Here is a 15400-nt window from a genome sequence, read left to right on the forward strand (position 1 = left end):
CTTTTTCGGGGGGGGAGTCGGACATTCAGTGACGTTGCTCTTCAATTCAAATGAGTGACAAGGACTTATTGAAATAAAACATGGAGCGCACAGTGCCGGACGCGTTTTTCCTGCCGTGGTGCGGAGGGGAGGAGGGGGCGTGGATCTGTCTCGCTCACTTTTGACATTCTCGTGGCAGTGCGGGATTCTCCAGACTACGCCGCCCCGTCAGCGACCGGAGGAGAAGCGAGGGAAGATTAAGCTTGACGGATGCGCCGCCGTTTGATCCGTTGGGGGAACTCTTTGCATCTGGACTACTTTCGGGGAAGCGCTGCAAGCCTGACTCTGGCACGGCACGCAGCTGCCGGTGGCGGAATGTGAGAAACTCCCTTTGGCGCATGGTCTTCTTGCACGGCGCGCAGAACTTCTCCTGCTTTCTGCGCGTCTGGAAAGCAGAGGAAGAGGCGGTGGTGGTGGCGGTGTTGGAGGAGGGGGAGGAGGAGGAGGGTCGGCCTGTAACGACTCGGTCCCTTGCCTATGGACGACATCGGTCCCCTCTCTCCAAAGGCAAATGCGTTCAGTATTGCCTCTCTGATCTCGGCTGCAGAGCGAGCAGGAAACGCGGCGTTTGACAAACAGCGCACCGGTCTGGACAGCCAGGAGTTACTGTAAAATGCACTACAGCACTGTCACCCGGGAAATGGAAGGTAAATCTGTTTGTTCGTGCCCGTGTGGGCTGCTGTAGCATGTGTACAACTCCCCCCTCCTAGACGACAGAGGAAGAAGAAGAAGAAAGACACAAGTCATCGAGCTTTGTTTGGGGGAAAATAAGCACTTGTCGGCGCGCTGTGCGGAATGCATGGAGGGCGCAGCGAAAGAAGGAAAAATACTAGTTTGGTCGCTGTTGCACTGATTGCAGCAGAGAAGGAAGGGGGGGGGGGAATCTGCAGACGAGTTTCCGAGTCCCGCACGACGTTCAGAGTCAGCGCTAATTCGCGAAGATCGCGTCGAGAAAAGAAGCCAATAGGAGGAGGGCTTACAGGGGCGCCCCGGTGCGTAATGGTAAAAACAGACCATAATAATCCCGTCCACCTCAGAGGGAGGGTGCACATCCATCCCACTCGTGTATTTGTCTATAAACTGGAGAGCGACAGTCACCGGCAGCCTGTTTGTTTGTTCATGCAAATCGGCGTGTTTACCTTGCGCGCTCCTCTCTGCGGGGCAGCTCGTCTATTGTTTGTTGACGGGGGGCAAATGTGGGCGATACCCTTATCCAAAAGGTTCAATGGGTGCCGGAAAGGCCGTTAAAAAAAGGGGCGCACTTCTCTGTCAATCAGTGTCGTCCCAGGGCGAGGAAAAGCCACACTACCTGCAGTCCCTTATCTAAATAGAAATAAGAACCGGTTTTTTATCGCGAAGGGGAGGCCCTCTGCGTCAGATAAGAGGGGAGACTGGACCGCGGTGTTAACACACGGCAGCGGCGCGCAGCGCGGTCGGAGCGCAATCGATCTGAGGGGAGAGAAGCAGTTCACACGCACTCGAAGCGCGCATCTGAGAGCAGTTCAGCGACTCGACGTGGGTTTTTTTTTTTCTTCCTTCTTCACTTTTTGGAAACCTTTCGTCACTTTTGGGAAGTCTGGCGTTTTAGGCCAGGACGCCTTTAGTAAGGCTGAGCCCGCAGTGGATGGAACTTCGAGGACTAATGATCAACTTTTTGAGCAGAAAGGCGAGCGTTTGAGCCTCACGCCTTCCATCGGAGACTTCCTCGACGCTGCTTCTGTTTTTCCACTGTCTGTGTTTTTAGTCGACTTTCAAAAGAGTAAACGCAGTTTTCTGGGATGATTTCAGCCATATCCAGCCCGTGGCTGACGCAGCTGTCCCATTTCTGCGATGTTGCAGCCTTCACGACGAGCAGCCTGAGCAGCCTCAACACGCCGGGGGGCTACCACCTCTCCCCGTCCCCCGGGGACCCCTACAGCCAACATGAGTCCCACTTCGAGCCCTGCCCGGCCGCGCAGCACAACTACAACTACCCGGGATCCAACCCGGGCCAGAGCCAGGGCCAGCCGAGCGACAGCGGGACTCCCAACTGCTCCTCGTCGTCCTCCAACTCCACACCGAACAGCAAGAGTGTCGTGAAGAAAAACCCGAAGGTGGCCAACATTAGCGTCCAGCTGGAGATGAAGGCTTTGTGGGACGAGTTTAATCAACTGGGCACGGAGATGATCGTTACCAAGGCTGGCAGGTGAGCGCACGGCGGAGCACAGGCCGGGGAGAGAGGATCGGACATGTTTTATTGTGACAAGTAACCAGATCAGCGAATAAATATCACCCAAAGCGGGATCATTTGCGCCAGATGTGAAATAATATTTTCATAATTCTGCTTATTGTTCTCGTTGCTATTACCGATCTATACATTGTTTACACCCGCTTATCCGTGCAGGGTCGCAGGGTTGGTGCCTATAATAATAATAATAATAATAATAATAATAATAATAATAGCTTTTAAAGCTAATAATAATGATATATTATTCTTTTTAGGGAAATTAAAAAGGGAATAGGGAATTTTTTAGGAAAATTAAAGGAGTATTTTTGTAAACACTTCGTCGCCCTATCAAAATAGAATTGAGGTCTTATCATATATATATATATATATATATATATATATATATATATATATATATATATATATATATATATATATATATACTGTACATTCCATCCATAAAGAATATTTATAATTCCTGATTCGAGATTATTCAAACAATTTCTGCAAATCGACGCTGATGTAACTGAAAACGTTTTCTTCATATTAAAACGTGGTTAAGTCAATACTGCTCTTTTTTAATTTAACTGCAGTTATTGACTATAAGCCTGCTGTCCGAACTTCAGCGTTGGTCTCGAATTGTTCGGCTTTATAAAATATTCTTTGTTTCCTTTTTTTTAAAGGAATTAATTTTATGTAATTTGTGTCAACTAATTGTTGGTTTTATGGCACATAAAACAAGCTAGGCCGTTACGCTGAATATTCTGGTTCTGTATCTGCGCGCCTGAAGGTCATCATCTCTTTCATTTGTCGGCAACTTTTGGTTTTGAAATGAACATACATAAATAGATTACACTAAACGCAGCATAACAAAATAGTTCAATTACAATGTTGTACTTTTTTTTTTTACCAATTAAAAAAAATCACCCAATATCAGCACGGAGCTTATGAAAGCTCACAAAACGGCACTGTCTTTATTTCTATTAGAAGAGAGGAGAAAGCTGCCTGCAGCCTGAGAGGGAGGCTTGTGTTTCCCCTCTCCGCGCTGTCTGACAGGAGAAAGGAGATCTGCTGCAGAGCACTTTAAAAGCTCCTTCAGCCTCACCTAGCCACAACACTGACGTTAATTGAGCGTTGATTTTGGGATCCCTTTCACTGGCCCAACTGCTGGATTACTCAACTTTCCACTCAGGTTCTTAAGCAACTTTTAGGGTGAAAACAAGCTTTACAGGGTGGAGAGAGGCTCAGCAAAGCCCCCAGCAGAAGCCTCAATGTATTTATTCAGCGCCCAGGAACTATATATATATATATATATATATATATATATATATATATATATATATATATATATATATATATATATATATATATATATGCTTCAAGTCAGTGTTTTATTAAAATTTAATTGTTCCCTGTTTGTGCAAATAAAAAGGTCAGATTCAGCATTAACTAAATTAACACCACTCATCCACCCAGATTAACACCCGGATACGGGTCTGTGTTTACATCTGCGCTGGCCTTAGACTATCTGGAATTCGTCGAAAGAGAGTGGAAGTACTTTAAAAAAAATAAAAACTTAGTGGAACAGAAAAAAAACACACATCTGCATTTGGAGAGACTCCATCCAGTTACGCATGGAGTGGTTGCAGGAGTTTCAATCATGAAGTTCTGTCTTCTTGCCTGCAGTTATGACTTAACGGGGCCTTGGGCTCCACGTATTTTACCTAAACGCCTGTTGGCATTAATCTTTGATTTAATAATAATAATAATAAAAACTATTTTCTTCGGAGTCTGATTAATTCAGTCATCAAGAAAAGATAATCCACTTGTAGGGACATGGGATCTGACGTCATATATCGTGAAGGAAATGCAAGTTGAAGTTAGTCATCCTGCGGTTTTTCTTCTCCCTGCTGCAGGAGGATGTTTCCAACATTCCAAGTAAAAATCTTCGGGATGGATCCCATGGCAGACTACATGCTCCTGATGGACTTCCTGCCTGTAGACGACAAACGATACAGGTAACCTTTTTATTCTTAGTCTTTTCTTTGTTTTACTGAACTTTGCAGCATCACACTCAACCAGGTCGAGAAACTGTTGAGGCAAAAATAAAAATAAAGGTAGAAAAGAAAATCACAGATAATTAGCTTACGGTAGACCGGCAACAATAAAAAGGTTTCCACAATTACTGGTTTTAAATCCAGTGTTTTGTGGATTGCATAAAAAAAATCTATTGAACTGCGATTTTATTCAGCTTTAGACGGCGGTAATATTTTTACATGCATAAAGTTGCACAACTTGATTGATGTGTTGTTGATCTGGATGCATTGCCCCTCCAGGTATGCTTTCCACAGCTCGTCGTGGCTGGTGGCGGGTAAAGCTGATCCCGCCACGCCGGGGAGGGTGCATTACCACCCGGACTCTCCAGCCAAGGGCGCTCAGTGGATGAAGCAGATCGTCTCCTTCGATAAACTCAAGTTAACAAACAACCTGCTGGATGATAACGGACATGTAAGTACAGCGAAGGGAAAGAAATCCGACCGAAACGGAAGGCGCGCCGAGAAACAAATCGGTGCCGCTTTCCGCCGCGTCCCCGGTGAACGACAGAAAGCTTCGGCCAAAAAAATAATAATAATAAATCAGCTCATCTTCACTGCGTTTGGATATGAAGGAACATCATTTAGCGCCATACGTGCACAATATTTTTATGATGATAAAGTGAAATGATGCCACCAGACAGTAGCTCTCAAAGCACCCAAACATGCTGTTTTGGATAATGGTGACATAATCGGAGAAAAGGCGCATGGCGGATGATATTGCAACGCCAATCGGAAACATTTTCCAAGCCCTCTAAAAAGAAATAAGTGTAGCATTTCTGAACGGTGGTGATGAATAGGCTGGTAAATAACACCATGGTTGGACCAATAGGGGATGTAGTGCACGGAATCTGCACCTCCGAGCAAAAATGATTGCTCAGTTTAGGATGTTATTCAAGCGAATCATTCACTGAGCATTTATTTGCAATTTGGGGAATTCTTTATATATATATATATATATATATATATATATATATATATATATATATATATATATATATATATATATATATGTGTGTGTGTGTGTGTGTGTGTGTGTGTGTGTGTGCGTGTGTGTGCGTGTGTGTGTGTGTGTGTGTGTGTGTGTGATCTACTATTTCTTTAATTGCATATGTTGTTCGCAGCAGTTTGTTAGCCCGCTGTATTTTAAACTGTACTAGGCCTGTGGAATATGGCGTAAACGGACTCTCGTTTCCTCCTTTTGTTCTCCTACAGATCATCCTGAACTCCATGCACCGCTACCAGCCCAGGTTCCACGTGGTTTACGTGGATCCCCGCAAGGACAGCGAGAAATACGCGGAGGAAAACTATAAAACGTTTGTTTTTGAGGAGACCCGCTTCACAGCGGTCACCGCCTACCAGAACCACCGGGTAAGAAAGCGCGTCGCGGACAGCAGCGCACGGCAGTAGGCCCAGCAGTAAACAAGACGCATATTTACAAGGTAGTAAGGTTAAAACGGGCGATGCCAAGATGGATTTTTGTGCCTTTTAATAGAAATGAATGAATGTGCTAAGCGATGTGCCTTGTACGTTTTTGAGCTTGTTTGGTTTTTGATCTCTGAGCAACTGCGCCTGGATCCCCCTGATTCCGCATTCAACCATCGGAGCGTTAGTTCGTTAATTTAGTTAGTAAGTTAGTTAGTTAGTCCTTTGCAGGGCTTAACAAACCAACTTCGGTCATCTTTTTATCTTATTATTTAGTTATAGACCTTATGGTTTGTGAAGAACGCCTGTCACCCAATGTCCATCAATCAGAAAAATAAATAATTAAATAAATAGAATAAGAACTGCTTCTCAGTTCAAGTCTTATCGGGCTTCAGCAGTTATCAGTAAATCTATAGTTTACAACAAAAGCAGAAGTTGGTGACTATAATGGAAAAATTTCTGATCAAAAACTGATATGAAATTACATTTTTATTAATCCAAACAATTAATCCATATCCAATAATCCAATAATAGTAATGCATAAAATATACCAGTGTTTTAATAGTTTTTCACACAGATTTAGAAAAATAAAGAACATCATATCTTAATCACTGAGCTGATTTCATTGTATTTATTTTTTTTTGTCTTCTGTTGCTTTGCAGATCACGCAGCTGAAGATAGCCAGCAATCCGTTCGCAAAGGGCTTCAGAGACTGTGACCCAGAGGACTGGTGAGCCTTATTCACAAACACACGCCGTCCCGCCTGATAAAAACAGAAAGAATAGAACAGAAAGGGAGCCACAAGCAGACCAGAAATGTTTTTGTAAATTGGCTTTCTTGTTTTGGTTACCCTACGGTGCCACATGGATGGAGTTCTGTTAGAAGCCCACGGGCCACGGATTGCAGAAATCACTTGATATTGTGTGAAAGTCAATCAACTGTGTTTGTCTGTCACTGACTAATTGCTCCGCTCCTAATCGCGGCGCGGAGCTGTGGAACAAACCCCACCCATAGTGTTCTTAGACGGACGAAACACACACACCGTCCTTTTAAAAATTATGCTTATTAATGAGCGCAAAGGGTTTTATTTTTAGACCGCATTAACCAAGCGGTAGTGGTGGAGGCAGCGTTGCTTTTGATCATTTCACGCTTCCCGTTCTACATAACGTTCCTTTTTAGATGCTCAGCTGCAGAACGATCCTCACACACAGCATTGCAGAATATTAAAACGTGGATTCCTCCCCTCAACAACTAAAGAACTTTGTGCCATTGTCTATCATTAATGAAGTTGGAAACTGACTCCGATCTCCTGCTGCAGGCCCAGGAATCACAGGCCAGGCTCGCTGCCAATAATGAGCGCCTTCGCCAGAACAAGAAACCCAATGTCATCTCCCCCTCAGCACAACGGCACAGAAAAAGGTCAGTATTTCTGTCAGCCGCTGGACTTTTTTTTTTTGCTTTGCTTCTTTTGCCCTGGCTCATGTGCGGTGGTGCGTCCGCTGCATCAAGTCCTTGTTGGTATTAATTTAAACATTAAAAAAAAAAAAACAGCCAGCCAGCCAATTTCATGCACTGGCAACATAACAGAGGCTGTTATGCTGCTGCATAACTGTCATCAGGCTCAGAGCGCCGCGAAAACTGGAAGGAAAGTTACATTTATTTTAATCCGAGGTAACGCTGGCTGATACTTTTATTAGCTGTCCGAGAAAGAAAAAAAAAATACCTAAAATATTTTAAAATCCAAGGGTTTCATCTTAGCTGTAGAGATGATATTATTTTTAATTTTTCATATTTATTCATTTATGTTTAGAATTTATTCCTGGGGTGAAGTTAAAGCCGTAAGGTGATTTCATCCGTCTCATTCTGTATAATTTCAGCATTACACCTTTTGGGTCGGTACTGTTTTCTAGACATTAAGCTGTTCTCGCTGTACTGCTAAAGAAATGATCACTTTTTTAAATCAGACGATCAAATGTTTGTGCGTAGCCTCAGTCCAAATGGTGTTTAAGCAATCTCTGGCGTAACTTGAGCGCAGACATTACGGCTCAGTCTACTTTTCTCAAACTTTTCTTTTTTTTTTTCTCCCCCCCTTACCTTCGCAGAAGACGCCAGACGGGAATATGAAGGAGACCCCAGCAGCACCCCAATTCACGCAGACCCGGCTCACCAGCTGATGTCCCGCGTCCTCAGCCCGGCTCTGCCGGTCCCGGGAGGCCTTCACGCCGTCCCGCTAACGAGCGGCCGACCGAGCCCTCCCCACGACCTCCGGCCCGATCCCCACCCTCTGCCCCCGGACACCCTGCACCACCACCCCTACAAGTACCCCACTGCCTATGAACACTACTTAGGAGCCAAGACCAGGCCTTCGCCGTACCCTTTACCGAGCATAAGAGGACACACATACCATCACCACATGAACCCCGCCACAACTAACATGTACTCAGCAACCAGCGGCCCCTCTAACTACGACTACGGGCCCAGATAATGACCGCTGTCCATCAAGGATAATGGCGCGCAGCACTGTGGGAAAACTAGCGGGCAAGGAACGGCGACGCGGTTCATTCTGTTGATGGTTCCTGCAACACGTGGGGTTTAATCAGAGGCTGAGACTCCCCTCTGCTGGATAAATCCTGTCATATTTATTTAAAAGGAAATGCATCTAAGCAGGGACACCTGTTCTAAGCCCTCAAACGGCTCTGCGTTGACCTTTGAACTGAAACGGGAAGAGCTCCTACTCGGGCAGCGCAGATGTTAAGCCACCAGCCTGAGGAAAAAGGAGGAGCCTTTCCTCAACACGGACAACACTTCTGTTCACAGACTGGAAATGATTCATTTTGTCGTTGTTGTTTTTTTTTCTTTTTGATGCACTTTTTTGATTTGCCTTGTTTTTATTGCTTTAAAAAAAGCCATACGTTATATAGTCCCATCAACCTTCTAGGTTAGTAGACGAGATGTTTGCATATTGAGCTCATCAGAGAAGATGTCAAAATACATCGAAATGTTTTTTTTTTTTTTTGTTTTTTTTGCTTAAGGAAAAGAAAAAAATATTTGAAAATTTCTGAACATCTCGAGCCGCTCTGAGTAGCTTGTACCATGGCACTGACTTGCAGCAATTTTAAGTAAATAAAAACAAAGCAGGAAGAATCTTCTGTATCTGTAAAAAAATGACCATTAAATCTCTGTGAAAATTCTCCATTCCATGTGCTGTTTGCAAAAAACCGGGGGAATGTTTTAAAAAAAAAAAAAAAGGCTTGCCTCACCGATGGCGTTGTTCAAAATTGTCCGACTGGATTTGCCCTGTTGAAATAAATCGAGGTGTCTGCTGCTCTGGCAGTTACTGGCAGGCCAGATCTGAAAGCTGTCTAAACATTAGCATGATTCAAATGGTGAAATCTGCACCTGGGTTTTAAAGCAACACACACATTCTCTCGCCTCTTAGTTTAGACACAAAGTTTTAGGAAAACCATACTGACCTGCTAAAGTGACTCCGGGCTTACTTTTTACAATTATTTTAAAGGTTAAACAAATTTAAAAACCTTTTTCTGGAGCAAAACATAATTTAAGGTTTTAAATACAGAACAAAAATGAAAGCAGAAATCTATTTAACTTACCTGTGGGACATTTGAGGATGCACGCTCTTCTGCTTAATATTTTGATAAAACTAAAAAATTTAATGAATATACATGCATATTATTTTCCCTTTATAGCTCTGATTTATCTGATAGTATAAAAATTTCCCCACTGGACAAAGTCTTTATTTTCCATTTCCCCCCAGAAGGATATCATCACTCACCTATAATGCCACACTTGGTGATATTTTGAGAATATGACCCCTCCGCTTGTCGGTGCAGCCATTTCCAGCCATGTCCCTATCTGAAGTCCTATGAGGAATGCTTTGTTGTCAAGGTTAATCTCTTTGGGAGAAAAACAAAAAATCAGCTTTGTGGATTTGTGGCTGTCAAGATGCAAAGGAAAGAGTTACCTAATGATTCATCACGATATTTTTTTCTTCTTCCTTTTGGCTCCCATAGAGCTGAGAGCATGGAAAAAGGATGCCTGGGGGCGCCTGACCTCTGACTGTTAAATGGCTTGTAAAGGTGTCAAAGGTTAAATAATGTTTCCACTTATTCAAATCACAGCTAATTGGTTGTATCATGTTTGTTTGCTTGTTTTAGTGCAATGACCAAAGATGTAGGCTAATGCTAACGTTACATTTCTTTCATTTATGCTTTTATGACGCAGACACAGTAATGGTGACCTAGTTTAAAAGATGTAGGTCTAACAAATTAGCTGTTAGATTTATTTAATCAAATTTTGTGTATATATATATATATATATATATATATATATATATATATATATATATATATATATATATATATATATATACACATACACACAAACACACACACACAATTTTTTGTTTTTACAAAACAGGCCACATTTACTTAAAAGTTTTCACCAAACGTGTCGGCCCATTACGAACGCACTTTATCCTTTCAGAAGTTAACAATTAATACGTGCTCTAATACATAGAAATCTGGTTTTATTATTGATGGCGTCAAATAGGCTTACTTATATGTTACAAGTGGTAACATAAAATAATTACATTGTTTCATTTTTGTTATATATTTGTTTATTTTTGACTTTCTGCTCGTAAAGCGGTGCCCCAGAGACGTCAAGCCGAGCAATAAGCACCGACAGCTGGCTACAGGTGTTGGGGATCAGCCCGATGGAAGCGCGAGAGATCCCAAGAGACAATAGACGGGGTTTGTTTCCTCGCCGCTCTTGCTTTTGTTGGGTTTCCGGTGAGGACCACAGGCGGGCGGGTCAAAAGGCTATATGCAGGCTACTGGTTTCCCGGCATACACATCAACAGTGACATGTTGTATTCAGTGAAACAGTTCTACATATGGATGAGGGTAAGAGTGATCTTATGTTGGTGAAATCCTCTGGAAGCACTAAGTGGTCATTTTGTAAATTAGACAGACCATAGTGGTTGACCAGGGTTGGGTTGTCATGCTTTTTAATGCCTGAATAAGTGGCTCATGATTAAAAACATCATTCAATAACTTCAACGTTCTGTCTAGCAATAAGTGTTCTTATTATTTTTGGGATTAACCGATAGGAAGAAAAAAAAAAATGCCACCAAATGACACTGACACTGTAGGTATGGGGTAAGTTGTCCGCAGAGCCGGCTCAGGATTATGTGGGGCCCGCAACAGAATTCTGTTTGGGGTCAAACCACTTAAGAAAATTATAGCTACTGCTCACAAGCAAACATGAAAATGTTGTTAGTCAATAAATGTGCATGTGTACATTAAAAGGTATAATGGACGCTATTTCTTCAGCTTTGAGTTCCGGGAGGATTACCTTACCTATTGAGTGTCCTACATGCCAATCATTGTGACGTGCTAATGTAATGCCAACGTGGGCGTTCAATCCGCGCTAGTTTCCTCTTGCTGGCTGCACATGCACACTTCTAGTGTTTATGTGTTCAGTTAGCTCCGGTTTCAGCCGTTCATTATAACTCCGCCGCTCGCACTGTATACTTTGAAAATGGCTGAGACTCACAAGAAGTGAACTGTCTTACAAGTTTATGAGAAGAAGAGGAAGGCCTCAGAAGGAAGAAATCAGACCAGAGTAGATTTGGGAAATTCTTTCACGCGATCCCTCTGAGGAGCGGAAGTGAAGGTATTACGATCATTCAGGAAGTGACCTGGGCGTTTCTTAGCTACAGTTCCAGAAATATTGTCCATTTAACCTTTAATGTGAAAAGCAGCAAAAATGAATAATAATCTATGTGAAACATTAATGAGATTAGGAGAACCACTTTGATGTTTCCTGAAACCACTTTAGGGTTTAAACCAGCTTGGATAGCATATGTGTCAAACTGACGCCTGTTGTTCATGCATACAATGGGTCATATTGGAAGTACTTTGTAACAGTCTAGAAGCTGGTTATTTTATGTAATTTTTAATTACATAATTATTTTAATTTGCATCTATTTTACGAGTTATATTCAAATAAACACTCTACTTCATTCAGCCTCTGCAGGGGTCAGGTCAAGCTAGCAACATTCTACTACATGGCTTTAGCTCGCTACTAAAACACAACTAGAGTCCAAGCTATTGGCTACTTTAAGTGTCTAATTTTTGAATTTATAATTTTGTGTGAGCTCTTAAACATGAAACATTACTCCAACAAGAAAATCACATTTCCAAAGCAGCAGAGAGCTTACTGCCTGAGTTAGCAGCATTATACACTTTTAACTGGTCATAACCCACCTTACGGTCATTTAACAAATCATTCATAAAAGAGGAAAAAATATGGATTTATGGAAACAATGAATGAAAAAATAGGCAATCAAAATCAATTATGAAATAGTTATCAAAACTCACCTTAGAGTCAGTTGTGCATTTTAATATACTCATGATATAAGCATCTCATATTAACAGTTGATAAAAACATTTAAGCACACTAAAAGTGTCCTCCGGTCTGCACATTCTAAATGCAACACACTGTAAGAACTGAACTGTAATGTATCCAGAAATATATGTTGCCACGATCACCACAACAAACACTTTAAAGAGTAAAGGTCAGTGGTTTGGTATAAAATAGGGTAGAGCTGGCAGTGACGTTCTAAGTCGCTGCCTTCAAGCAGTAAACTGTGGGTATTGCGCCTGCTGGAGAACACGTAATGAACTGCATCTGTATCTGCTAAATGTAATCAGTACAGCCCCTCTGGAGCATGTCCGACACATACACACTACATGATAGTATAGTTTTATAGACATGCGCATATTTAGACAACGTCCGAGGTGTTAAAATTTTTTTTTACAAATACGCATCAAAGCCAAACTGGCCGAACACCTACAGCCGTTTATGCTGCAGAACACCTCATGTGTCCAACTGACTGGTGCTGCAGTTAAAAAAAAAAAAAAAAAGGCCCCAGATATTTGCCACTGACATACGAAGCAGGGAAGGACAGATGATAATGTGACCTGGAAGATCACTTGACACTCCTCTGGATCGTCTGTTGTGACAGGCCTATCAGGGGTTTGATTTACTCGCTTCAGCAAAGCGTAAATCTTTGCTGCCGTATCCGTGGATGGTTTCAAAACCAGTCTGGCACAATGTAGCAGCTTGATACCTGAAGATATGTTCGTTACACACGGGGACAGATTTTTTTGGCAATAGTAAAGCGCTTAGTCTTCCCTTGTAGCATGACGCATAGAGAGACAGGTGTCTTTTATATCTCCTTTTAAACAATTTCTCTGGATTGTCCAGACTACCGGAGTAGCTGTGCTCTCCTCTTTTGACGTTATCATGTTTCCTACAGCATTCAGGTCTGGAGACTGAAATTGCCCTTGGAAGAGGTTGATTTTATGTCCGGTAAGTCCTGTCTGCGTTGTTTTGGCCATATGTTTTAGATCATTATCCTGTTGGAAGACTCCACCATGAGATATTTCCAGTTTTATGGGGGAGTTCGCTGGATTTATTATTCTGGGTGGCATTTTAAAAAGTCCATGTGGTACATGTTGTGATGCGCCTACAAGATTCTCAGAGCCTTTGGAGGAAAATATAGGCACACAGCATCCCAGCCGGTCCTCTATACTTAACAGTGGGCATGTGGTGCGTTTCCAGCCATTCATCCTTTGGTTCATGCCAAAAGTACCAGGAGCGTTTGTTTGCGAGAACACTTGGTCTCAGATCACACTGTTCCTGACTGAGTTTAGTAATCTTCACAGGTTTAGACCTTTGATGGTAGGACAGAAAGGGCTTTTTTTTCTGGGCATGCCTTCCAAACAGTTGCTTAGCACGTAGAGAGTGTATTTGTTCATGGTGAACTTTGTATTTTTAGCTGGTAAGCTGGCTGGGTCCTATTGGCTGGTAGGAAGTCAAACATTTTCCATTTATTGTTCTGGTAAACAAAAACAATTAATAACCCATTAGACGTTTCTAAAACTTCAGTTTAATTTAAAATGTAAACAAATATTTTAAGGAGAGTTATTGGTACCAGTAAGTTGTGCCTCTTCTGGGATTTTGAAAGAGAAAAAACTGACATCTCATAAAATTAGACTCCCATCCCACACCCAATATCTACCATACTGAAACTAGAGTTTTTTTTCCCCCTATTGTGATACTATCGCAATAAAGAATGCATTTATTTTAAGGGCTTTTGCCACATCTTTACCAGGGGTGCCAACAATTTGTACACATACCCTCCTTGCCCCTTTAAAAGCACTGTTTCAGTTTAAGGTTAATTAGGGGTAACTGACAACCATTTTTATATAAAACATAACTTAATTATTTTTCAGCGATTCAGATCTCATAAATAACTAAACCAATCTTGGCTGCCCCTCTCTTGAAACATTATCTATAAAAAACTAGTCGTGAGTCAGGGAATGACGGGGTCTACACACAGGCACACCCACGTGCGGAGCCGTGCAACCTTCCAGATTATGTCCCATCCCAAAGCCAAGCTGACCTCTGACCTTAAAGGCCAGAGAAGACACACGTTAGGTGATAAGTGAAGCACAAGCCCCATTGTGCAGAAAGTCCCCCTGTCCGTTTATTGACTTCCTAAAGGATCCATTATGAGGTGATTTACGAGGTCTACGGCCAGCACCCCAGCAGGCGCGTCTGAGGCCGACGGGGCCCTGACTGCTCCATTCACAGCACATCTGCGTCTATGGACCCGGCATTTGATTTATCAGAGAATGGACGGAAGCTGGCCCACACCTCCCCGAGTGTTTGTTCAAAGCCAACATGAATTTAGGAAGCCATCGTGAATGCAAGGTGTCACCGCAGGGGTCAGGGACAAAAGGTAGAGATGAAGCCCTGCACTGAGCATTGGAGCAGTCACTAAATCTGGGCCACTGCTCTTCGAAATCCGCCAAAAAGGAGGCTGAGCATTTTAACAAAGATATACAACAACTTCAGAGTCTCTTTTAAACAGAATTTTATTAAAGACAACTTTAAAAATAAGAAAAATAAATGACAGCAAATTTTCATTTCGTGCCCGTAGCCGCTCTGTAATGCAGCTCGCCTGGTAAACGACCTCGTCCTTCCTCTGTTTCCTATGGCTTCTCACCATTCTGCTCATCTGGCTCTTTGATTTCTCAGGCCTTTCCTGTGCAGCGCGATGAGCCCCCCCCCCCCCCCAAAACTGGGGATCATCCCAAGAGACAGAGTCATTTATGAAGCAGAACATGGGCTGTTTGAAGCTCTGGCCCCTGCCCTCGTGGTGGGGTCTTGTAAAATATACGCTCCCGTGCTGCTCGTTGAATATGATATTTGATGCAACAGCGCTCTACCTCCTTTGGACGGTGTTCATTTATCTCCTCCAGAAAAGACATCCATGTTTGGCCATCTTTCATGAAAACCCTTCAGCGTTTTCATTTATGACTTGTTTTTTTTTAAAGTACATTTAACAAAATACAACCAGTTTCTAAGTAGATCACACTGAACTGACTGGGACATCCACTTAAGCAGCCCTCCCTCGCTGCAGAAAGGGAACTACAAGTAAGGAAATTTTTCTTGAAATTAAAGTATTTTTACTTGATTTGTGCAGGATAAGATTATTTGCCAATGAAATAACAATTTTTACACCTAAAATAAGATAATTAGATAT

The 15400-nt window shown here is 42.5% G+C and overlaps 1 protein-coding gene across 1 annotated transcript; it reads left to right on the forward strand.

Moving 5' to 3' along the window:
• The first annotated feature begins 98 nt into the window (after nucleotides 1-98).
• On the forward strand, nucleotides 99-8952 carry LOC118561312 (T-box transcription factor TBX1-like). Its single transcript, XM_036133309.1, is given in 9 exon segments — nucleotides 99-638; nucleotides 640-686; nucleotides 1879-2224; nucleotides 4162-4263; nucleotides 4582-4753; nucleotides 5554-5709; nucleotides 6426-6493; nucleotides 7082-7182; nucleotides 7866-8952. Coding segments are annotated over 9 exon segments (1497 nt in total). The 5' UTR covers nucleotides 99-516; the 3' UTR covers nucleotides 8249-8952.
• The last annotated feature ends 6448 nt before the right edge of the window (nucleotides 8953-15400 follow it).

The sequence above is a fragment of the Fundulus heteroclitus genome, unplaced genomic scaffold (assembly GCF_011125445.2).
Source record: "Fundulus heteroclitus isolate FHET01 unplaced genomic scaffold, MU-UCD_Fhet_4.1 scaffold_608, whole genome shotgun sequence".
Taxonomy (NCBI): Eukaryota; Metazoa; Chordata; class Actinopteri; order Cyprinodontiformes; family Fundulidae; genus Fundulus; species Fundulus heteroclitus.